Source organism: Mesoplodon bidens, assembly GCF_964165515.1.
Source record: "Mesoplodon bidens genome assembly, chromosome: 7".
Lineage (NCBI taxonomy): Eukaryota > Metazoa > Chordata > Mammalia > Artiodactyla > Ziphiidae > Mesoplodon > Mesoplodon bidens.
Window position 1 is genome coordinate 18,874,971 of NC_138164.1, and position 25,062 is coordinate 18,900,032.

At 47.0% G+C, this 25,062-nt stretch overlaps 1 protein-coding gene across 10 annotated transcripts in view; it reads right to left on the bottom strand.

Moving 5' to 3' along the window:
* Positions 1–25,062, bottom strand: part of NCAM1 (neural cell adhesion molecule 1) — a 327,301-nt gene that overhangs the window by 8,699 nt on the left and 293,540 nt on the right. For 3 of the 10 annotated variants that reach the window (XM_081241441.1, XM_081241440.1, XM_081241444.1), the window contains 2 exons: positions 10,053–10,177; positions 6,494–6,671 (listed from right to left, as the gene is read on the bottom strand). In XM_081241441.1, the coding sequence (XP_081097567.1) occupies positions 6,494–6,671; positions 10,053–10,177 (303 nt within the window). Of the gene's footprint in view, positions 1–1,548; positions 3,902–5,388; positions 5,470–6,493; positions 6,675–10,052; positions 10,178–22,351; positions 22,394–23,988; positions 24,037–25,062 lie in introns of those variants that run through there. The other 7 variants (XM_081241439.1, XM_081241443.1, XM_081241437.1 and 4 more) reach the window with 6 other exon arrangements.

A 25,062-nucleotide genomic window follows, 5' to 3' on the forward strand; every position in this document is an offset into this window, starting at 1 on the left:
ATAAATACCTTTCAGCATAATGTTTCTCCACCTGCAGCAGAATTCCTGGGGTGCTTTGTTAAGAATTCAGATTCTGGGGTTTCCCCATTCTATCAAGTCAGAATCTCTGGGGGTGAGGCTCAGAATTTGATGGAGCACCCCAGTGATTCTTATGCAGCCCAGACTTTGAGGACCACTGTTTCTAAGTTTTCTGCCTACATTACAATGAATAACAGCTGTTCCTATGACTTCCCACCCAAGGATGAGCTGTGCAGTCCAACCTGGTGGCCCTGACCTAACTGATGTACTTGATGGGTGGAGAGAGAGCAAAGACTTATCCCCAAGGGACCACCCAGTTCACCATGAAGAGTCTAGACTTCCAGAGGAAGCGAGGTACCCCTCAAGCTTGAGAAAGGATGTGTAAAGCTTTTACAAAAAACTGTAAATAAAGGAAACACCGGATGCACATGAAAGGGTATCCAAGTCAAGCCAACATTCATTACCTCTTGGTGGCTGTTACAGAATTGTTTAGTCCAGGAAACTAGAAGGACAAAGGTTATCTCCTGCATCCTGCTTAACATTTTACAAAAGGAAAAGAAAACAACTTTGGGGTCTATCTTTCCATGACCTTCCCCTGACCTCTCCTGGCTACCCCATCTGCACACCTGCATACATAGAGTGCTTCTTGGGAGCAGTTCCTCCACAACCTCTGGGCTTAGCGCTGTGCTGAACGGTAGGGCTATGAAGCTGGGGCTGCCCATCCTCTGTGGTTCCTGGTCTGGGAGGTGTTGGCACTGAACACCTGGCTTGCCCAAGACTGAGACCGACAAGTGCCTATGCTCATAAATGCCTCAAAATGGGAAGACATCTCCCACCTTGCAGTTGAGGGGGCCCAAGTCACTGTGTCACGGGACATCAGTGCAGAAGTGCCCCCTCCAGCCTCCGACTCTCGGAACCATTCAGCTGAGGTTCTGGTTCACTCGTCTGCTTGTTCCTGCTGAATAGACGGCTGGTCTTGGGGCTTTCAGGAGGCATCCAACTAAGTGTGATTATAAACAGAATAGGGCTTGCCAATGAGACCCTTCTCTTAGATTCTCTCTGTCACCACGTCACTCTGAGAAGCCTCTGATAGGAAGTCGTGAAGGGAGCCGTGCAATCGGGAGAACTTGCAACAGAGTTGTGGTTCTGGTGGCCCAGAGTGTGCCCTTGATCCCAAGGTGACCACCTTCTGGCTCTGCAAAGGCACTTTCCCCTCGCCCTGTCTGCTGGGGAAAGTCCAAGGAGGCGGTGACCCACAGCAGCTCTTAGGAGAGCTGAGAAAACTGCGTCACTCCTCATGAGGAAGGGAAAGCGATTCCTTTGGCTAGAACTCCACTCAGCAAGCTACGAGTCTGGGGTCCAATTTAAAGGGCTCTCTGGGGCAATCAAAGTAATCCAGGTACCTGTGAGGTGGAGGCAAAGGGATTTTGGCACTTTGTAGGATACACAACTATCAAATAAAATCCAAACACGCTGGTGAGTTCACATGAACTGTTATTTCCTTTAATAATGCAAAGGTGTAAACTTCATCAAGGCCTCGCTGATTATCTACACAAGAATGTTAGCATTCTTATTAGTAGAAAAACGTCATCCAAACCTGCCGTATAAATATTCCAAAAAACAAGCAGAGAAGCCCTGTGGCGTGTCGAGAGTGGGCAGCACTGAGACAGGGTGCGGGGGCAGGGCGGCTGAGCGGGGCAGCGAGCGTTCCCTCCTTCAGGGCCTGTCTTAGGGGTTCCCGGCGGGGCTGAGGGCTGCAGCCACCATGAGAGAACTCAGTGTCCAGTGGGGGCGGGCGTGCCTCAATGCTGTCTCCAGAAGGGCATCCCTTACAAACCACGGGCCTATCCGAATGGGGCCAATGCAATGACCCCAAAGTTGCTTCAGCTGAGGCCTGCCTGGACCAGAATGAGCTGAGGGGACAGGGTCATGGATGTCAGGCCTCCCCACACTCTGGGCCAGATCTTCAGAAACACAGACATAGGCCCTTGCCTATGGCACTGGGACCAGGGTGGGGCAGACCTCTGAGATGGGCCCTCCTGGGTGAATATGCAACTTCTGCCGAAGATGATACCAAGAGCCTGCCGGGAGTCAGGGGACAGTGATGGGTGACCTGCGTGAGGACCATCTCTCCCTCCTTTGCCTTCCTAATGGCCCTGGGATTCTATGCCGGGCCCGGAGGCACCATGGGCCTCTTCTTGATACTCTGTCTTGTGCCTAAGCACCGTGTCTCCTCCTGCTGCCATGGTGGGACGGGAGATCGGGGATCCCGGCGGAGAGGTTCATGGTGGGGCTGGAGGCCAACGGGACTAGGGCGAGAGGCGCTGCCTGGCTGAGCTGGTGGGTAGCCTGTGGCCTCTGGTGTGTGTACCTGACCCTCTAAACTGCCAGCGCTGGGGACACGGGCCTGTGCCCACTGACACAGGCAGCTCTGCCCTGCAGACCACAGGATCATTTGGATTCCCAAAGAGAAAGGCTCGTCTTTGAACATTAAAAACTAACGACAGAACCAAAAAGTAAAGAAACCAAAATGAACACAAATCAAACTTCTGTGGAGATGCTCAGAGATGAGATATGTGGAATGATATGTGACCACAACGGAGGGGGCAGTTTTTATTCAGGAGAAGGTACCCCCGAGCTCAGACACTGACGCCACTGAGCAGGATTCGCCCGAGTCTCTACGGGGAACTTTAACAAACACACCTCACCTCCTCTCCTGGGCATGTCGAGGGGTACCCCCAACAGCAGAGGGGCAGCTGGCTTCCACCAGAATTTTTAAAATGTCATTGAAGCCACTGGCCGACAGGGGGTCGGGGCACTTGGGCAGTATGACAGGCTGGCTGGGTTCCAACGTATGGGCACTCCGGGCTGGCCCTGCCTTGCGCTCTACTGAGCACGTGTGGGGAGGGGGCGCGACTCACGCCAGGCTCACAGTGGATGCTTGCAACCTGGGGGACTGATGCTTACGCGATAACGTGGGTCACCGTTGGGCCACATCTGCCAAGACACGAGGTCTGTGGCTGATCTGTAGCCATGCAGCCGGTATCACCCTAACTGGGAGACATGCACCTTCCAGAGCCCGTAGGTGCTGGGCACATCCTAGGTTGGCCCTGTTCACAGAGCCAGCGTCGGGTTCTGGTTATACTACCAGGACCAAAGCGCCTCCCAGGATGTTGGATCAGCCCCAGAAAATACTCAACAAATCCGAGTTCTTCCGCTGCATGGGCAACAGGGTGACTTACTTTGCCCATCATGCCAGCAAAATGTTCCGGTGAATCACAGTGGACTTACCAGGGGCACTGAAATGCAAGCGAAGCCAGCTACTTATTGAAGGACAGCAGAGGAGCACAGGGTTACAACGGGGACACGGGGTGATTTCAATATCTGAGGCAAGCTTTAGAGAGTGCCTAGAAATGCTTCTCTGCTACATCATTTTCAGGTAAGAACCAAAAAATGCAACCAGTAGCAGATGTGCAGAAACTTTTCTGTAAGCCTAGTGTAATGGTTTCTGTTGTTGTTTTTTTTTTCATATATATATAGAGAGAGTTTAAAGAGAAGACCTCCCAAACATTTTTATACTGCTATGAAAAAGGGGGCAAACTCCTTATGAAGTGGCACAAAAGTATCTGTGAAGGGTAATAAGTCTGGAGGTCCAGCTTTTTCCAATTGCCAAACCTTCCTCTTCCACAGAGAGCGTGGTGCTGTGGCCATGACAGTCCTGACAGATTCTTCCAAAGGGGGCACTGATCATTCTCATAGGAACTGGGCCTTTAGGCAAACTTAGTTTTTTGGCATTCAAGTTCCTAACAGAGCAAGAGAAGAGTCACTGCAGAGAAAAGCAATGAGACAAAGGTGGGGGACATGGTGGAGCCTCCCAAGGTCGCTGCAGGTGCCAAGCAATGGGTCCCCAGAGAGAATGTGGTTGTTTAAAAACAAATGTGGCCGTGGGGATGTCCCAGTGACGTCCAAGGTGATATGTGTGACGACAGACACAGGAAGGGGAGGGGGAAGGAGGAAAGAGAAGGAAGAGACAGAAACAGAGAAAAAAAAATAGATAAAAAGAAAAAAAAATAGGTCAAATATAGAAAATGCAGGAATCAAAGGTTAATTCAACTTTGTAAATTAAACTGACAAAGGTTAGAGAAGAGTTCAGTGCCGCATTATCACCATAAGGCCAGTTCCGAAGCTCAGCAAGGCCAGAAGCAGCACAGCGGGGTGAATTCAGGGGTTAGGGGTCAGCGAGCAAATGAAATTAAAGTGAGAGAACAGAAGCCTCCACAGGCAAATACAAGAGTCTGATTAGGAAAGTGTTACCTTTGATAAGGGGAGGTCTCTAAGATGCAGTCAGGAGTCTCCCCACAGCCTTCTAGCCTCTAGAGCGTTTTACACGTTGGGGGAGAGATGCATCTGATCACTGCAGTATGTGCAGCAAACTGTATGCAAGGATGGGGGCCACCTTTTCAGCAATACATCGGACTCTTCTTCCTATTGTACAATCCCCCCACCCACAGTGCTCTTAAAGAGAATCTAGTTCTACACCTCTCACCTCCACCACCCACTGACCACAGAATTCCACCGTGAACGTACATCTCGTAATTCAGAGGTTTTATTCGCAGGTCCCAGAGAAGTCCAACCAAGCAACCTCCTTCTAAAATCTATGCAGTAGAGCCCGAAGCCCTCTTGGGGAGGTGAGTGGCCCCTCCAAACCTCCCCTTTAACTGGGAGCCTGGGAGATTAGCCAGAAGGACTCTGACAACTCCGGTGGGCAGGACCCAGGGCACTGGTCTTCCCAGAATTTCTGTATCTGACACACAGTGGCCCCAACTTCTCCAACCCCAGAAGCTGATGCCGCTGGCAGTACCCAGCCTGGGAACGCAGTGTGTTGGAATCACCACCTACGAAGTCTCACCCGAGGAAATAGATACCAGTAGAAATCTGTCTCACTGCAAAAGAATCACTCAAGGCTTCTCACTCCCCCATCACCTAAGTGCCCCATAAAAGCCGAGCAGATCTGGACACTCCCACCAGACTGTCAATTTCAGGGAAAAACTGACCCAAGAATGCAGAGAAAGAGGGGGCAGAGAATAGGGAGGACCACCTCTATTTGGACAGGCTATGAGGAGAGCAGTGAGGAGAACACTGTTTACAGCCACAACCAGATGCCTTGGCTTCATCACTGACCACGTGACCAGTGCCTGCAGAGAGACACCCATCTTAGCCTATGCTAAGGGGCCTCCCTGTCAGTGCAGAGGGGAGGACCACAGACACTTCTCATCTATGGCCGCCGACTCCCTGGGGGCCCGCACACATCTATCAGACACACACACACTCATGCACAGCCAACCATCAGGAAGCACACACTGATCTTACTTTGTTGCTGCTCGACCAACGCACTTCCACACACACAGCCCTGTGTCACGGTAGCCCATGTCCTTGCTGGCCTCTCTCCCTCTGGAAAGAGCAATCGTGATCACTGAGCTGAGAGCTGGGGGCAAGCACTCTAGACAGGACAGGTACAATGGAGGCCAGACGAAGGCCACTGGGAGGTTGGAGCATCTTCCTACCATACTTGGACACTGCAGAGCGTTTATGGGGACCCCTCCACTAGGCTGCAACTGTATGTTCTATGCCCACCTCTCCTGCCTGTGGTTGGCATATGGCTGCTCTGGAAAAGCAGAGAGGGACGATGAAGATCTCTTTCTGCTCCGAGGAATGAGGTCATTGAGGAGACTGGCCATCAGCAGCAAGGCAGCTGGGCCAGAAAGCAGAACTCTCACTTTATTCCCACACTTGAGTTGGTCCTGGATCCCTAGAGACAGATCTGCATCTCCTGGGAGAGCTGCTCCCATCCCGGCCTCTAGCAGACTGGACTGCCTTTCATGGATGGGGGTTTCCAGCGTCTACTTTCTCCACTTGTTCTGTTTCAAGTGGCTCAATTTAATCTTTGTTTCAATTGAGAGGCCTTTGGCAGAGAGGATTTTTAACTAACTAACTGGGCACCATATATTCCTTCTCTTGGGGTTCCCACAGAGAAGATATTTGGACCACAGTTGTACAGGTAAGCAAGCATCAGATAGAAAGTGCTTAAAAACTGTTACGTGGTCCTTGTATGAACTGGTAGATAGCAGATAAGGTCTCGAAAAAGGATCCTTCCTCCACCAGCATCCAAAGCTTGGCTGGAGCTGGGGTCTTTCCCATCTGAGGGGTCCCACGGACTGGCTTATCATCAGTCCTCCAAGGCTGAATGACACAGGACCTGCACTCAGGAGGCTTGGCCAAGCCTTCCTGAGGGTCCAGTCCATCTCAACCTACTGCACAGCTAGGTACAAAGCAAAACTAAGCTTTGCATGGGCAACCGATCATGAGGATGGCTGTAAGCATGCGAGTTGTCAGGGGCTGTTCAGGCACATTAGGAGGTGCGGCACTTGTGCATTAATTCAAAGCAGGAAACTCACAGAAAGCAAAGCCATCATACCTGGGATGGCTGTGGGCTGGGCCGAGGTCCTGAACACAAAGTGAGCTGCTTTGGACTTTCCCTGCTGGTTCTCAGCCACCACATAGACCTCGTACTCGGCATTCCAGTCCAGGGACTTGAGCATGATGTGGTCACTGCCAGATGGGAGCCTGATCTCTGGTTTCCATTCGGAGGAGAGCTTCTGGGAGAAATCGGCAAGAAAGATACAAGACACCAGAAAGCTTTAGATGAAATAGCTGCTAAGACCAGCTAACAGAAGAAACATAAGGGAGTCAGTAACGATTGGTGCAAAACAGAAATAAAAACCAAAGATAGGACGTGGGCTTTATTCTTAACCAGCCTGAAAAACCCAAAGGTAAATGATCACGCAGGTCAGGAGGTCAACCTTGCGTGCCTGCAAATACAAACAGCGGCAGACTGCCAGTGTGGCATGGGGCCAACTCTTCAGTGTTCTGTGCATCACCTTGAGAGCATGCAGGGACCCAAGCTACACTCTGGAATGCTGGCCCATGGCCTAAGGATGACCTAGAAGAGTAATCCAACAACTGTGTTTCTTGTCCTGTTTCAGAATGTTGGTCACACTCAGGTGTGTGACTCACCTTCCTGACATGGGAACACTGCACAGATTCTACTTTTATTAAAAATAAAAACTATCATTTATGGAGCACCCACTACGTGCCAGGCATTGGACTAAAGGCTTTCTGCACATTTTCTCACTGCATCCCTACAACAAGCCTGCCAGCGCTTTTGCCCGGCCCTTACTAAAGCTGATGACGGGGAAGGGAGGGAGAGGTCAGGTGACTTCCCCAAGCCACATGGGCAGTCGAGCTGTGGCCAAGAGCCTCTGCGCCCAAAGCCTTTCATAGAAGGGAGCTCAACACACATCTACTGCACTGAACTGGATTGTCCTGTTCCATGCGGTGTGACCTGGTCTCTGAGACTGGAGCTGGAGGTGTCACAGGTGTGAATTCTTCTGTCAGGTCCAGGGCTGAGGTGCCCAGAGTGCCTACAAGGTACACTCAGCTCAGCAGAGCACTGCCCATCAGGGCATGATTTCAGGCACGAAGCTGGAGTTATCGGTGCCCCTCTTTTCTCAAATGTTCTTTCCAGTTCTATCCTACACGTTTGCCAGTGAGTTTGTTCTGGGTGGAAGCCGTTGACACATGTCTACTGGATGATGGGCTGCTCCCCGGAAGAGCAGAACATGCTAGCGGTGTCACCTGGAAGGTGGTCTAGCCCGTGGCTGAGGCTGGAGGAAGAGTTACGTTACAGGAAAGCCAGCCGTCTTCCCAGAAAAATGCTTTGTACCAGCCAAAGAGATACCTTTAAGAATGGGATAGCACTCGTGTCATGGCCATGACCAGTGTGGGGAAATGGTGGAAGTGGGGTGCTCATGTCCTCAGAGTCTAACTGGAAGCCAGGCTATGGCTCTAAGTTGGCTCCTGAGCGTGTCAGCATGTGCCCCATTTTCATTTAAAATGAAGAAATTCAGCTCTTTTTGTCCTCTTTCTATGAAAGGCTTCTTTCCTTGGCAAACATCATTACAAAAGAGAGAGCCAGAATATAAAGCAAACATTATGTTACGTAATACATATTAATAATATATAATAATAGTAATGCACAGCAAATATTAGGATTTTGAGGTGGAAGAGAGAGGACAGTTAAGGTTGTCGAGGTCTAACATATCCCAGTGTTTTGCCCCAGTTGTCTTTGTAATGCAGGCCTGCCTGGCACAGCTGGGACGGCTCTGCTGGAACACTGACACCTGATGTGGCCTCTTAAGGGAGATACTTCCAGCCCCAGCCTGCATCATACCAGTGATTATCACAGTTACCATGTACAGAGTTTTCCAAGTATCAGGCACATTTCAGGTTCTTTGCTTATGTTATAACTAATCTTTACAACAGCTCGATAGGCTCTCCCCATTTTATTGATGGAGAGATGGAGATTATGGAAGACTGGGTGACCTATTCAGGTCCCACGCTGCTAAATGGTAAAGCTGGAATTGGGTCCCATGTCTGTTGGGCCACATCAGCATAACAACACATAATAACATCCTCCCCCCACACTGCCCACTTCCAGTGGGCTCCATGGGACCACCTGCCCAGTCCCTGCATCCTACTCCATAGCAAGGAAACCACAGGGACCTCTCAGATGGTGGTGCCTCTGGGCTGGGCCTTAGGAAAGTCAACTGAGGCTCCTCCTCCAACATCAGGCTCACACCTGACTACACAGTTAAGGAGGAGAGGGCTAAGTGGACTGACAGGCTGCCCAGCGGCTGAGACGTGTGCCTGGGAGGGCTCTGTGCTGTACGGACTCTCTGTAAACATAACTGGGTCAGGGCTCCCATGGCACTTCAAGCGGGGCTGATCAAAAGGCAGAGAGGGAGTAAGTCAAACTTCCTGGGAAAAGCCTATTTTGGGGGCTATCTGAACAAAGAAAACTCCTCTCAAGTTCATTATTTTCTACGGGCAAGAAATCCTAGCAAGAGGCTATTTCCAATGCTCAGATGCTGCCTGTAAACCTCTCAGCAATTGGTTGTGGAAGGCAATGGTCAAGGGTCATTCTAAAACCAAAAAAAACCCCAAAAAACACAATGGGGTGCTTTTCAGTTTGGGGGTCGGGGATGACAGGTGGAATGTCAGAAATCTTAGATGGGTGGTGGGCAAACCCAGAAGAAAAGGCTTAAGGCCAGGCTCACTGGTAGCCGGACAGCAGGGTGACAACAGCTCAGGTGGGCTGCACGAGCCCTGGGTGGGTGGTGAGGGAAGGAGCTGGTTTAGGCCTGAGGCAGCCCAGGCCGGGGGCTAAGGACCCCGTCTCTTCAGGCACACAGACCTGGATTCAAACCGTGGCTGCCTGGCTGTATGAGTCATGCGGTCACTGACTGCATAAGCCTCACTTACTTCCTCTGTAAAGTGGGGATAATCATTAAGACCAACTTCGTAGGGTTCTTGGGGAGAAGAAAATGCATGTGATCATGGGCCTGCATGCCTGGCCTATGATACACACTTTATCCAAGTGTGATTATCAGATATCAGTATGTTATTTGCAAAAAGTACTGGGTGATGGTAAGATAACTTTGTAGAAAAATGTAGGAAGCAGAAAAATCAGTCATGGTATGGAGTTGTCATCACCAAAATCATTTTAGAGGTTTTAAAATGGTCTCAGTGTGTTTATCCATGCTATACGTAGCACAGAGGACCATATTCAATATCCTATGATAAACCATAATGGAAAAGAGTATTAGAAAAAGAATGTACATATATGTATACTGCAGTCACTTTGCTGTACAGAAGTAATTAACACAACACTGTAAATCAACTGTATTTCAATTAAAAAATATAAAATAGGGGACTGAAAAAAAAATGGTTTCAGCGTAGACATGACCTAAAGGCTGCAAGTCAATCTTGGAATGTAAGACCCTAACCTGGACCCAGTAGCCACCTGCCAGGCACAGAGGCCGCCCCTGCCCCCCTGGGCTTTGCACGCTGTTGCTCCAAGAAGGCAGGTGTCAGGGTTGCGGGGTGGTATGAAGCCTGGGAAGGAGGCCACTCACCGCTCGGTACTTGACCAGGTAGTGTCGGATCGGGGAGCCGCCGTCATCCTGCTTGATCAGGTTCACCTTAATAGAGTTTCCATCCTCTCCCATCTGCCCTTCGAGCTTAGGTGCACTGGGTTCCCCTGAAACAGCCACGTAATTCACATGACATTTTCATCCACAAAATGAAAATCCAATCCATCAGAATGGGAGGTAGTGATGGGCTGGGGCTGGCCTCTTGCTTTCTCAGCAATTCAAATAGTTAAAAAGCAATACATATAAAACTCTGAATTCCAGTTGGATGCCTCAGACTTAGCCCAAACTGAGAATGCCTTTTGGGAATGTTCTGGGAAACCGCCCTCCCTACTAGCATAGTTCTTTTACCATTTTAGAGAGAAGTGTTTTTTTTTTTTTTTTTTTTCTGTCACGTGCTTGTATGTTCTTTTAGCTGCTCTTATAACTGCAGATTTAACTTTTATGAACCTGGTACATTTTGAGGAACAGCCTGAAATATGGGAAAATGTAAGCATTTAAGGAGAAAACTTACACCCATCAAATAATTTTTCAAAGCAGCCCAGTTATTTTTCCCTGGATATACGATTCATCCCAGCGGTCTAATCCCTAACTGGGGTGGAATGATGCTGCATTCTTGTGACCATCTTTGCATGAATTAAATTTTATTACTTAGATTCATTAAAAAAAATAACGAGTTTCCAGTTGTGATTAAGTAAAGCACGGGTTGCTGTAGGCAAATTTCTTGTAAGTATACTGCATTTGCGGCTCAACAGCCTGAGTGATAATCCTTGGTACCTTGTATTAATGGAACGATCATTAAAGTCTTTTTATTTGTGAGAAGAGCGAGGGAAATATGTCTTTAGCATTTCTCAGCAGAAAAAAGTCAATGTTTCTCTCTCTTCCTTGCAGTAGAACTCTGAATCCAAGGTCGACAAGAAAGATGAGCTTGTATGTGACAAACTAGCAGGGCTGGGATGGTTCTTCAGGAAGATGCCGATTTACTTTAAGAGAAACTATTTCATTAGTATATGTTGAAAGCAATGAGATGAGAGAACATCTGTTATAAAAAGTTAAAATGAAGATTTAAAACACTTGGGAACCCTGTACTTCCTGTGGAAAGCATCTCTGTATCTATATCATGACCTCAGACAGAAAATTTGGAGAGCCTATAAAACAGTTACCTTCTGGGTGGGTGGTCCTCGCTCGTTCTCTGGAAGACAGAATCACAGACGTGGGATAGGAGAGCCAGGGGAGGCTTGTCACCTGGCTTTGGGCCTCATCACCCACCGTGTACCTTTGGTAATTTAATGAGAAGGCTGCTGGTAAGGTCAGTCCAGCCCACCGTCCTCACTCAGCTACTCTGAGAACCTACAGTGGCCGAGTGTCCTACTTTTCCCTTTGAGACAAGGAGGAACCAGAGACAAAGCTAATGAGAGCCCTGCTACTCGGCCTGGGTCGGCAGCACACACACCACCTGCAAGCTCAATTAACAGGATTGCAAGGCGATCTTGGTGCACACGTACTAGTCATGGGGACACATAAAAGCAACAACAGGGAGGCTGTGTAATCTTAATGTCTGAGGGATAAAGTATTTAGGAAAATTTGTGCTTATTATTTGTTTTCTTCAATCAGTAATTAAGGAAAAAGAAAAACAAAAGATAAATGGGCTTCAGGCGAAGACCTGTCCTGCTTTTACGCCACTATCTAGCCACCAGCGCCAACTATTCAGTAGAAAATACTTAGAGATTTGGTTTAGATAATGTCAAGGTGTGTACGCTTCTCAAATTCTTTTGGACCACTCTAAGTCTTAGATAATATTTCAATTATGTCTTATACCATTAGAGATATCCAGTGCCAAAAAGAAATTCAAAGTGGAGTATATTTTAGAGTAGGGAAGGAGGTCTGTGTAGATTCAACAATGCTGAACAATGGAATAGGAGATGCAGTAGAACTTTACAAATTCTACTCTCTTGCTCAGTTAGAGTGACCACCTCGTCCTGGTTAGCCTGTGACTTTCCAGGCATTAGCACTGCAAGTCCTTTACCATGGACAAACCCTTAGTCCCAGGTGAAACGGGATGTTGGTGACCCTGGACTGAATGAAGACTTACATTCATCATTACAACTTTCTGTATTCAGAATTGCAACACTGACTCTGGGATTAATGGTCTCTTTGCCTTAAGAAGCAGGGAAGGAGGTGGCATCAGTGGTCCTTCCAATACACCCACCAGGCAAGGACCTTGCCCTTCCCCAGAGGCCTCCTAGGAAGGGAGATAGAGATTATTCCACCGGGGCTGCTCTGTCTGTACCTTCCTTACTATTTTCTCTCAGATTTGAGCCATATGGCTCTCCAAGGCTGAATCAATACCGCAAAACACTGAACCCTGCTTTGGGGGGAGTGTCTACTTAGAAGAGGGGCTTTCTCCAATGTTGTGAAGCTCCCTTTAGAACTGAATGCTAAGGATGCCACAGTGGAGCTCAGGGGGTCTAGTGCCTTGGCTAGGTCACTGCCTCAGTCTCCACATTTGCAAAATACTAGATGCTGCCGAGGGCTTCTCCTCACTCTGATATCACCATGACACTGTGACAGTCACTGGGCTAGGATGAGCTGTCAAGAACACCTTGGCTATTTTCATGATGCTGTAAAACACAGAACCCCAAATCTAGGATGTTCAGTCAATTTTAGGGAGATGCACCGCAAGATCAACAATTCCATAGCACTTAGGCACAGAGAAGCTCATTTTTTCTACAATTTAAAAAAAGTTATCTCAAAAAATTCCTGTCTTTGAAAAACAGACCCCAAGAGTCTTCAAAGACATATGAACAAAAATCTAGCCAAGGAATCCCTGCAAAAACCAAGAGCCCCGATGAAGGTGCTGTCCTATTTTTGGATTTGTTTCAAAAAAAATATAGCAGGAATCACAGAGCAACCACTAAAAATTATACCACAGTTCGAACATAATTCTAACATTTATAGACGTTAGAACACTATAATTTGCCACCATTTTAGCTGAGTGACTACCACGTAACTCTGATGTGTATTGCTTTCTCATAGAATTTAGAGTATTTTATATCATATCATTTAGAGTACTTTAAAGATAATGTATTCATCAAATGCACATTCAGTACATACTAAGTACTGGGTAGTCCATTAGGCTTTCGAGTTTCAAAGGTGATTAAGACAAGATTTTGTTTGCCAAATGAAATAACTTAGTTATTCAAGTATTATTCAATTTTTTGCATGGTGGGGCCCTTGTACAGAAATCTAACACTTCCTATGACAGTATTTCCAAAGGATGATCCTATTCAATTAATATCATAGAGATCTGGACCAACGTTATGGCCATGCAACTTGTTGTTAAGTACATACAGATGTGGAAAGAGCAATATTTGTTTAATCAATTGTCTTACTCAAATGTTTATTGACAGCCAATTTTTTTAAAGATTAGAAATGGGGTTAAAGAAATGATTTCCTAAGCTCTCTGCAGAAAGAATGTTCCAGTCACGCCTGAGGAGGGAGGGGGCTGACACCAAAGAAACGGGCCTGGCATTCAGGAGGCTTGCTGCTTTATTGAACACATTAAGAGAGGAAATTATTTAGAGGGTCCCAGCGTACACTCTGTTCTGAGATGGCTGCTCTGATTGAAATCATTATGGGTAATTTCAGCAAAACCAATATTGTAATTATTTGTAAATGTTGGTTTGCAATTCAGCAGCAATCGGCAGGTGGCTTCAAGAAAACCCCTAGGGTTAATTATACCTTCTGAGTTTAGCTTCAGCCATGAGTCAAATTTTTTCCCCTAAATATTTTATGTAAAGACTAAAACAGTGGTATTCGTAAAAATAAACCTTGTCAATAACAAATATGAAATATCAAGCAGTTCTGGTATTTTCTAGAAGAATGTAAATTGTGTACGCAAGAAAAAAAAAAAAAGAATGTACCAGAGAGACCGCATACAGTCAAAAGTATTACTGGCAGGTCCTATAAATTCCCCTTAGAAACCATAATTGAAATGTGTATTTCTGGCCATGTAGATTGCAGGTTCTTCTTTGTAATTATGGTGCTACTGGCCCTAAAATCAGAGTCAGCTTCATGTCTTTCTCCTCGTCAGCAGAAGCCCTGGGATCAGAAAACTACTGCTGGATATCTGAATTCCACAACAAAAATTCTAGCAAACCCAGGGCCTTTGAACAGCAACTATGAATTCTGGAAGGAAAACAATATTCTACTTCTCACTCAAAAAGCCCAAGGACCAAGAGTTGTGTGTTCTGAATGAAATGCTGAGGGGCCAATAGGCTGAGACAGGCTGGACCTGGGTTCTGTCTTCACCCACTTTGTTTTCTCTCCCATCAGGACCCACACAGGGTTTGGTGCATCTGAGAAGAACCCAGTGATGATGATGGTTGTAGAGCCTGCATTAGAATCTTTTACTACCAAAAAGGATTGCCTGGCATTAAAAATACTGTTTGTTCTGTTTCTCCTAATGCCTGTTCCCCTTTACTGATTATTTCTTTTTTTTTTTTTTTTTTTTTTTTTTTTTTGTGCTGTACGCGGGCCTCTCACTGTTGTGGCCTCTCCCGTTGCGGAGCACAGGCTCCGGACGCGCAGGCTCAGCGGCCATGGCTCACGGGCCCAGCCGCTCCGCGGCATGTGGGATCTTCCCGGACCGGGGCACGAACCCGCGTCCCCTGCATCGGCAGGCGGACTCTCAACCACTGCACCACCAGGGAAGCCCTGATTATTTCTTATAAGCAATTTGAAACTGTTCTAAAAAGTCCAAAACGTATGATTAAGCTGTTCTGATATGACGCTTGTTTGATGTTCCCAATTCAAGAACATTTAAAATTACATCAAGAAGTTCGAAGCTTGATCGGTCCTTATGGGATCAGCAAATTACCAAAGGGAATCAGGACTTAGTTATTAGACCACCAACTCTCCTTCCTCAGACCAACCTCTTAGCCCTAATGTCAAACAGACGAATGTGACCTATGCCACACACACTCCTGGACCCTCAACATCTCCCTGATGCCGCTTTGGCAGCCTACCTGGCTATTCTAGTCTAAGGTGGTTTTCCAGTACTCCCAAACAGCAGCCCGCAGTGCTTGGACTGGCATCCATTTGTCTCGAGCATCGCTCCCCCAAATCAGGCCTTTGGAGTAAAGCGTTCTTTTTCTCCTGAGCACTTGTCTCTTAACTGTTAAGGATTTGCTGGGCTAGCATGACCTGACTTTTTGCCATCCTAGTCCCTGGCTCTGGGGAGTGCTGGGGTACAGAACAAGCGGGTATGGGCGTGGCCAGGTCCCCCACTTCTACAGAGAAAGGATGCTTGGCTCTCTGTGGCCAGGCTCATGGAGGCATCCAGTACACAAATCTTCCCAGCGTGAGTTTTCTTGGGAATTGTGAATGGGAGTGCATGCTGGTGGGGGAGGCCTGGCAGCACCGGGGACGAGTTAAACAGCAACAAATGAACTCCGACAGACCGAACCACAAAAGTACCAATTCCCTTCTCGTGGGTGTCATGAAAACACCAACAGGTTCATTGATCAATTATCTTTGTTTTATCATCCTAAAAAGAAAATACGACCACGAAGGTATGGCTTGTGGTTATGGGGGCTGATCCAGGCTGAGGAAGTTAAGACAGAAATAACTGGCGTCACCAACAATTAACTTGGCTCCTGCCTCCGAGGTCACAAGGTGGGTGCGTGAACATCTCCAACACTATTTCATGAGCGTGAGATTCGTTATTAAAAGTATGAGGCTCCTGGGAGGTTTTAGCCCTCATACTGGTAAACCCTAGGGAAATGGGCACTTTCTGAACCCCGAGGTCCCTGCCCACAGGATTCGGGCTGATATACATCACTGCCTTGGTCCCTACACGCTAGCTTTCTATCCTGGTAACCACCAGTGCTGGGAATCCTTAGGAATAAAGGCAATTAGAGCAGAACCCCTGGTGAAAAGTCTATGTCGACCTGCCAAAGACCGTGGCAATCCAGACACACAGCTGTAAAAAATAAAGGAGGGGGCGGTGGAAGGGATGGTTAGTGATGTTTTCGATCTAAGAAGGAAGAGTGGGTGTTAAAGAGTTTAGTTCATCAGAATCAGCATTTCCTAGTACAAGTCAGTGTCAGTAGCTAAAGAAAAAAAGATCATTATAAATGGGTGGGGAGGGATCCATGCTCAAACATGCAGCACACGAACAGGGGGGTGCAGGGGGCATCTCATCACATGCATGCTGCTGGGAAGGGCGTCCCAGTTATGCAGAGTCCTCGGTAGCTGATGGAGGCATGGAGGAAGCGGGACCCGCAGCTTTGTGATGTCATGATACCAGAAATAAACTTTGGCACCAGGCGCTCAAATTTACACTTCCAACAAACCCATGCCTGTGCCCTTGGGTCAGGTGTCTGAGCTTCCCTGCCATGGACCCCTCCCTGCAGAGCTCTGTGGGCTTAGGGACCAAGTGGCCCTGGGCGGTGCTCAATGCCTGTGTTCACCTCCCTTCTTCTGGATGGAAACTGGAGGTGCACAGACACCTGGCATACGTTAATCACATCGTAGGCAATTTTGCGGGGGGGGCGGGGAGGGCAGAGGGTAGTGGACACTGGATTTAATCTATTGTGGGCATACAACCAACCCACTGTTCACTTAAACCCTCTTCATGAGGCTTAGCTCACCTGAAACCCTTACTAATGCCCAGAGAAGCCATCCCTAACTAAGATTTATTTTTCTCCTCTGTCAATTTTATTTGCTCCAGCCTCTCCACTCTCTTCAATTTTATTATTAAAGGCCATTTCCTGCTGCTTGTTGCTCATCTGAGTAACCGTCCTCTGCCTGCCCCCTTGCAAATGGCAGGAGAGGGGTGGTTTGATCACGCTTCGGAATTCCACAGGCACCCGAGGTGATTTTTTAGTACTGGCCAAATTTTCTACTGACAGCCAAGACCACTGCTAAGGCGTGATTCTAGGGCAACTGTGGGAAACACCTTCAAACACTTCTAGCCTTGCTTAAAGTGTCTGCAAGAGATCTCTTCTCAGAGGTGTGAATGAGCTTCTACCTTGCGCTTCATTCTGAATCACAGCATTGCACAGAAATGACCCAACTTGGTTTTACAGAAGAAACTAAGGGGTTTCAACCCAATATCTGCTTACACTTCAGCTGTCAGGGGAAAGGTTCAGCCTCTGGGCAGTCACCCCAAGTCTGAAAAGAGCTTGTCTCCCTCAGGGAAATAATGAAACCACATTTTTGTGTGTGTGGGACTTGGAGTTTATACAATCATAGGTTCCCAATGTTCTTTCTTCTGCCCTAAGACTCACAGATTAAGATAATTTTTTAAGCTGAGTCCAAGTTTTTAGCACTATAGAGGTTTCCTGCTTTGGGGACATCCCTCCTTTATTTCATACGATGTAAATGTTAAACATCTCCTTTTGGGAACAAGGATGCCTCCCATCCAAGACCCTGTCCAGGAGTCTGGCTGTAAATGGGACTAAACTGGGGCACGGAGGCCACACCCAGAGAGCTGAAGTCCTCAGAGGGGGTCAATGCGGAGGGCGAGGGGTGGCACAAACAGGGCTCACACACGTGGGGTGCACGGGACACAGGACAGACCAGGGACAGAGCACGTGCGAGACGAATGGCCGATGGTTTCGTTCGTGTGGATGTGGCCCAATCAGCTCTCAGAGAAGCGAGGTCGCCGGGGACCCCTCGCATGCACGGGCGCCCTGTGGGGGTTACTGGTGTTAGTTTCGCTTTTGGGATCAGTTTAGCCCGTGTGTGTCTCAGGTTGTGACGTGAACTACAAATTTTCAGTTAGTCACGCATGTGACTCCCAGGGTAGGTTTGAATGGGTGTTTGAATTTACTGGGGGAAGTGGTGAGCAGAGGCTTCCTTTACTCTTCATGGTAAATAAGAAATGTTTTTAAAAGGTGGTGACAGTCACAATATTAACTTATTATTTTGTCACTCCTGTGCGCTTAATTAGGCTATAATTTTTTTTTTTGCCTTTGCTGCAAGGGTCAATTGTGTGCTTCTGGATTACATGGATCTCCAGCCCTGGTAATTGTCAAGTGACTTTTGCTTTGATTTTTCTTCCCTCCTGCCCGGAGTGGGAGGTGGGTCACTTGAAAAGTGACACCTCGGCCATCACAGCCAAACTGCTCTAATTCCAAATTCTTAAATCTCTCATTTCAGAAACTCCTCAATCTGCATGAAGTTTATGAAACTCTCTCATTGGTTTTGAGCAAATACAACCTTTGGGATTGATACGTTTCTCTCTGTAGCAATGTTATGTTTTTATGGAAATGTGACATTTTAGAGCAGCTGTGGTTTGTAGAACTACAAAATTAAACAACAATGCTATAAAGCTCACTTGCAGCATTGCTTTCTGGGAAATAATGTTTATGAGCTATCTGGTAAAAATTCAAAGGTGCAAATTCTACCACGGCTAAAGTGATTTTACTGTAGCCAAATTTCTTGAAGCAAACCATTAAACCGAAGGCTGTCATGGTATCAAATTGCCATGTAAAGGCTACGAAGATGATGAATTCTGGATTTGCACTGACTGAGAACAAGAGGAAATCTCTCAAATGGCTTTGCTTAGGAAATCCGAGACAGGAAGAAATGAGTGGGCCCTATGTGCCAGGCTGTGGTCCCAGATTTATTTCACTAATCAGAACAAAGAGTTTTACCTTCTGTTCACCAGCGTGGACGACATCATCAGCACCATGCAAGCCACATGACAAAGTCACATGATACGCACGCACATGATTGGTTGAAAGGAAAGTGGAGGAGATCACATGGAAAATACAAAAAAATTAAAAACTGATGTAAACAATGGGCAGGGAGAAAAATCAACAACAAAATCACAGACTAAATAAAAGGAGAAATTAAATTAAATTAGCAGCATATATAGGAAACATTGGAAGGGCAGTAAAACTGCCCGGAAATAGAAGACTAACAAATCATAAAGAGCATTTGGTTAACAACACCAATAAGCATTAGCTACAGCTGCAACACTGCATATTAATACCACGTCAAGGAGGAGCATGGAAACTTGTTTTGAAATGGGGAGGTGTCTCTGTCAGGACCCAGATGCCAAAGTCAATCCAGGAGACTGTTGAAGGAGAAGAACAAGGCAAGTTATTCTTCACAGATTCCAGAAATGTCTCGGCATCCTTGGAAAACAAGGGCAATGAAACAGAGCATGGTCATGAAGGAAGAGTCCCATGATTTTTAAGGCGCAGACCGTGTGCCCTGGAAGAACAAAATATTACATTACATTAAGGAGTCATTTCACGTTTCCTTTGGTGCAATGAGGAGGCAGGTGTGGGATGAGCGAGGGTCGGAGGATGCAGGCAGAGGAGGTGGCCAGGGATCTCATCTCACTGCCGTATTCGTCTACCCATGTTATCTTAGGGGCCACCATGAGATAACCCCAATCAAGACACATATAAAAGAAGAGGCCAGCATTTTGTTCTCTCCATCTGTGAGTCTGCTTCTTTTCTGTTAGATTCACTAGTTTGTTGTAGTTTTTAGACTCCACATATAAGTGACATCATACAGTATTTGTCTTTCTCTGTCTGACTTATTTCACTGAGCACAATGGGTACCAGTGGGGAAGAGGTACAAACTATTTGGTTTAAAATAAGCTACAAGGATAGATTATACAACACAGGGAATATAGCCAATATTTTATAATAGCTATAAATGAAGTATAACCTTTAAAAATTGTGAATCACTATATTGTATACCTGTAACTTATATAATATTGTACAGCAACTATACTTCAATGAAAAAAACAGTTAAGTAAAGAATGATGAAGTAGTATAATAAAGATTCTAACAAAATAATAATAAAAAAAAGAGGCCAGTGCAGAAGGGAATAGGTTTCCTTCCGGAGGTTGAGACCATGGCTCTGTCAACACTAAACAGCAGACACTGAACCCCTGGCTCTATGAGCTAAGAATTTGACATTAAACACATGTTCGGGCATTTGTGGATACAGTTATCTCTTTAGACTTGTGGTGAATGGATAAGACACGAGTTTGATTTTTACAATGAAAAAAACAGCTTTCTTGTTTGCATTTGCCTATACTCCTTTTTGTCCTATGTTATATTTACATCTGATTTGTTACTGGGTGATTCTGCTTCAACAAAAGGCCTTTTGGGTTGCCCACCTTAACTTGCACAGGCTAAGGGGCATTTTGGCTATTACCCGTTGCCGCTAAGAGAGAAGGAGGGCAAAGAAGGAAGGTGAAGATACCTTTCTGCCCAAAGCACACCAGTGTTTAAAACTGATTCGAGAGAAATGTTTCAACCAAGTGACACAGTCCCTTGCCACTGTGAGCTGATAAGAGTGTTTGCTTCTCACTGTCCAACACTGCACAGGGTCTGGCATGTTCCAACCAAGGGTGCCTGCAGGGATTATAGACAACTGAGCAGTTTCTCCTTTGATTTGACTTAGGCCACCTTCATTCATTCACAATTATAAATGAATCAATACACACACACAGAAGCAAAAATAAAAAACATCATTTATATTCAACCCTCCTGACTGACAGAAGATTGATGGATTTTTGGATGCTTCCAGCTACTCTGCTGTTAGTTTCACTGCAATTCACACGTGCTCCATTCTGCCTTACAGTTGAGAAATATGTTCATGCTAAATACACGCTGCTGCCCAATTGTGACTGTCTTTCCTTTATCCCAGGATCCACTGGGACCTACAATTTGGGTCAGTAGTCAAGTGGTTCAAAATAAAGAAGACTCAAACTTTCTTCTCTTTGGATGTCACTGCTCATCATTTTACCTGTGGGAAGAAATGCCTGATGTTTAAAAATTAAACCTATGTCAGGGGAGAGACACCTAATTCCTCCCTTAAGGAAAAATCTGGATCCAAGATGGTTTTCCTTCCAGAGAAGACCAACCTACAGTGAGACACCTTAAATATGACCCAAGTTGTGCAAATGAATTGCGTAGCCTTTTCCCGCTATGCTCTGCACGGCACACACACTGCACTCAAGCGGCAAAGGACCAGAGTAGCATTGTTAACAGATGAAAGGGTGCTGTTAATTTCATTCCTTTTCCAAATGCAGAGAAACCCATCACCTGAATTAAACCCATGTGAGCGCAGCTCATTGTCGCCTGCTCTGCTCACAAAATGTAACCTCAAAAGCGTCAGGAATTAAAATTCACTGCAGCACGCACACGCAGAGAACACCAAGAAAGCGGAGCCTCAGCTATGCTCTGAAGTAGAAAAGGGAACCACTCCGTGCAACACGCAGAAACTCTTTTCTTCTCTGTTCAATTATGTATCAGAAACCCTGGCCCAAGGAGTGGAGCGGGAGCTGTACTTGGCATTCTTGCTTTCTGCCTTCTGCTCTGACTACCCTTAATGGGACGCACGTCATTTTTCCTGTGCACTCAGAAGTATTATACAATCTAAACCTCGCACACAGCTGTAGACACACACACACACACACACGTTCCAGTTGACTTGTCAGGGAGTTTAAGGCCTAACACACAAGCCCACGTCATTAGAGCGTTATAAAGACTAGCTTGGAACATGTTACAGATTGTGATGAAGTGTAACGTTTTCCGTGATGGGAAAGATGGTACAGTTTGGCCATCAGGAGATGAATTCCAGAACTTTCATCTAGACTTTCAGCACACAAACTTGACAGAGCCTGGTTATGCTTTTTGAGGCCATAATTTTTCTAGCACGAGGGAGGCTAGAAGCCCTTCTCCTTCCCCGCGTGCTCAGGGCACACACTGCCACACTCTGCAGGAGGCAAAGGAGGGCGCGCTGTCAGGGAGCAGGGGCTCCCTCCTTCCTCACCCTCTCCCTTTCCCCGGGGCAGCCAGCTTCTATTCCTTCCCTCCTTGTTCTCAGTCTTTTAGCTATGCTACTTTAGCCTCTGTGTGTGTGTGTGTGTGTGTGTGTGTGTGTGTGTGTGTGTGTGTGTCGGAGGGGGAGAGACAATGAAAGCTGGGACGAGATGCTCTCCTTTTGTCTCCTCAGCATTTCTCTAATCATTTTCTGGTTTTTTAACTTGTGGGTAAATTTGGAAAAGTCCCCTTGTGCACAGAGTTTTTCTTCAAGAATCACCCCGGTTCTTTTGGTGACACTGGGTCTGCTCTCTTGGCCAGGCAGACAGCATGCTTAGGGACCCACACCAAGCAAGGAGCCTCCGTGCATGCACAACTGTTGCTTTGAGCACTCGGCGGGGAACCAGGGACAGCACTGTGACCCAGAAGTCGGCTCTGCCACAAGCAGCAGTCTGGCCCTGGGCAGCTAAGCTCTGTACTCACTAGATGGTTTGGTGCTGGTAAGGGCAGGAAGAGGCCAGGTTGCTATGGAAACATGAAGGATGGAAAGGGCACAGAAAGGTGAAAGAGGGAACGGAGATAAATTAAATTCATAAACACATATCTATGTGTGTGTGTATATATTAAGGCATTATTATAAAGAAAAAAAGAGATGGTGAAGCAGGTATTCTCTCATTTCCTTCTTCCCTGATTTATCAATATGAATGTAGGTATTTTAAAGAGATCATCAGTGATTTTGCTGACAAATTATTCTCACGCAGCAAGAAGTAACATAACTCTCAGTTGTTCTTACTATGAATTCCAGCTACTACGTGTTGGGCACTGTGTTCTGTGTCTTTCATACTTAATCTTTAATTATCATCAATACCTACAGAGTAGGTAGAATCTATCCTTCCTTTGGGAGATAAGAAGTGTGAGGTTTGGAGAGGTGGGGTGACTCATTCAAGGTCATGGAGCTACATACAGGAGTAGTGGAGCGGTATTTGAACCTGGTCCCCAAACCTGAATTCCTGCTGCTACAGTCCACTGCCTGGAAAGCAGTGCGTGGGGTGGGAGGGCTTGCTTCCAAGTCAAGTAGATGCCACACAGGGCTCTGAGCTTGGGGCTTGAATCACTCCCGAGGCTCCACCCAAGGTGCAGGGCTTCTGAGGCACCAAGGGGCTAGGGTCAGCCGGGCAGCCCCACCGGCTGCACTGTCTGCTGCTCTGCGCACATGCTGGCGTGACACCCGGGTCTCGCTCAGCAGCTTGTCTCACTCTGCTCTTTCCCTTTGGAGTGCTGGGTTCATAACTCCGGACAGTGGGAGGCCCGGAGCTCTCCCTACACCCGGGGACTCAGGGGAACAAAAGGGCAGGGCAGCCGAATAAAATAAGGTGGTAAACGAGTGAGGCTCAGGCAGGGTGACAAAGCCTGAGACTGGCGACACCACGGCTGGCTTACTGGCACTGCTCCTAGGTGGGCAAACAGCTTGATAAATGCCAGGTTTGTTGTTATTTGCCGGGGGCGGGGGCACGATGACTTCTCGTGTTTTATAGAGAAGAAAAAACAAGGCTCCCTGGTAAAGGGCTCAATAATGTGCCTAAGGGCCTACAGCCAGGCACATATGCAAGCAGACACTGCTTCTTTTCCCGCAAGTATTTACGAGAAATATATGCATTTATGGAGAAAGCAAAAGCTACAGACCTCACTATCTAATTTCAATGTCTGAATCCAACTATGCCAGTTAAAATGAAGGGTGAAAACACAATGACCCAAACATTTCTAATGACCCTGCAGAATAGACATTTTTCTTGGGAAATTCCTTTGGCTTCTCCAAATAATCAGCCCACTATGAATCCCGAGGACAGGGCTGGGGCTGCCACAGCCTCAGGGAGCCTGTCTGCAGGGTTTTCTGTCCAGAGCCACGCTTCCCACTCGCCTCCTCTTGTGGGGAGAGCTGTCCCCCATGAATCTGAGGGGACCTGTGCCTACTTCTCATCTGCTTCTCTAAAACCCGGTGCTGCTTTCCACCAACAGAGTGGAATTATCACCTGGTAAGGGAGGTAATGTGAGGCAGACCCACTGTGGCTGGCAGAGAGCAAGCAACCTGCAGAGAGATGGATGAAGAAAATGATACTCACTATCCGGATGAGACAATGGAACAGGGGTGGAAGAGCTAGCAGGAGCCGCTGAGGAAAGAAAAATGAAGGTGAAAAAAAAAGATAAAAAAAAAAAAGATCATCGAGGCACACAGATACTGAAGGGAAAAATGGAAGAGGCAACCCGGGGGTGTCAGTAAGAGAAGCTGAAGCAAGTTATAAGTGGGAAGGAGAACCCCATGCGTGAGAACAGGTGGCCGGCGGCCCAGCAGAGAGCAGGGCTTCTCTGACTTCAAGCCCTGAGCCTGTGCGCCTGCCAGGCCCTGCCGTTCAGGTAAGGGACTGGGCCAGGAACAGCTGCAGAGGCCCCCAACCCTGCCTGAAAACAGAGAGCCAGTGCCGCAAGACCAGCTGTCTCCATAGGATCAGGTGTCAGGAGGGAAGGGAACTTGGACCCCAGCTTAAGGTGAACCAGCAGAAAAGGGGAAAAGCACTTTGGTTTTGCCATTACCTACCTCTTCATGTGTATATATATATAGACATATACCTACGTGGATGGCACGTATTTATAGCAGAACCTGTGTGCCTCCCTCTCTGATTTCAAGGTCCCAATGAAACAGAAACAACTATCCTCCTTAATGTTTGTGACTGGGCGAGGTAGGGATGGCTTGGCATCTGGAGGGTATGACAGCCACTGCTGCCCTCCAAACCCTATGAAATGTGATGCTCTGGCTGCTGCTGTGTGCACAGAGGGCAAAGCAAATTAACATCGAGTGGTATTCTTGCCCTCGAGAGAAAGGGAATGTTCGAGGGGCCAGGACTCACCAAGGTAATGCTAGCCAACTTTCTGCATGGAGAACCTTTAAAATGGTGCATCCGAGACATTTGGGACACTGAATGGATCTTTAGTTTTTCATTGGCCAATATTCAGAAGTTGTCCCATCAGCAATCACAAAACATAGTCCCCTTTGAGAGCTGTATAAAAATTTGGAAAAACATCACTGTATCTCCAACATTGCGTTGACACGCATGGCTTTGTCCTTCTCGTACCTTCCAGATGAGGGTGCCTCATTAAACCATCGAGTACCATGTCACTGGAATCAGAGCAAGACAGGC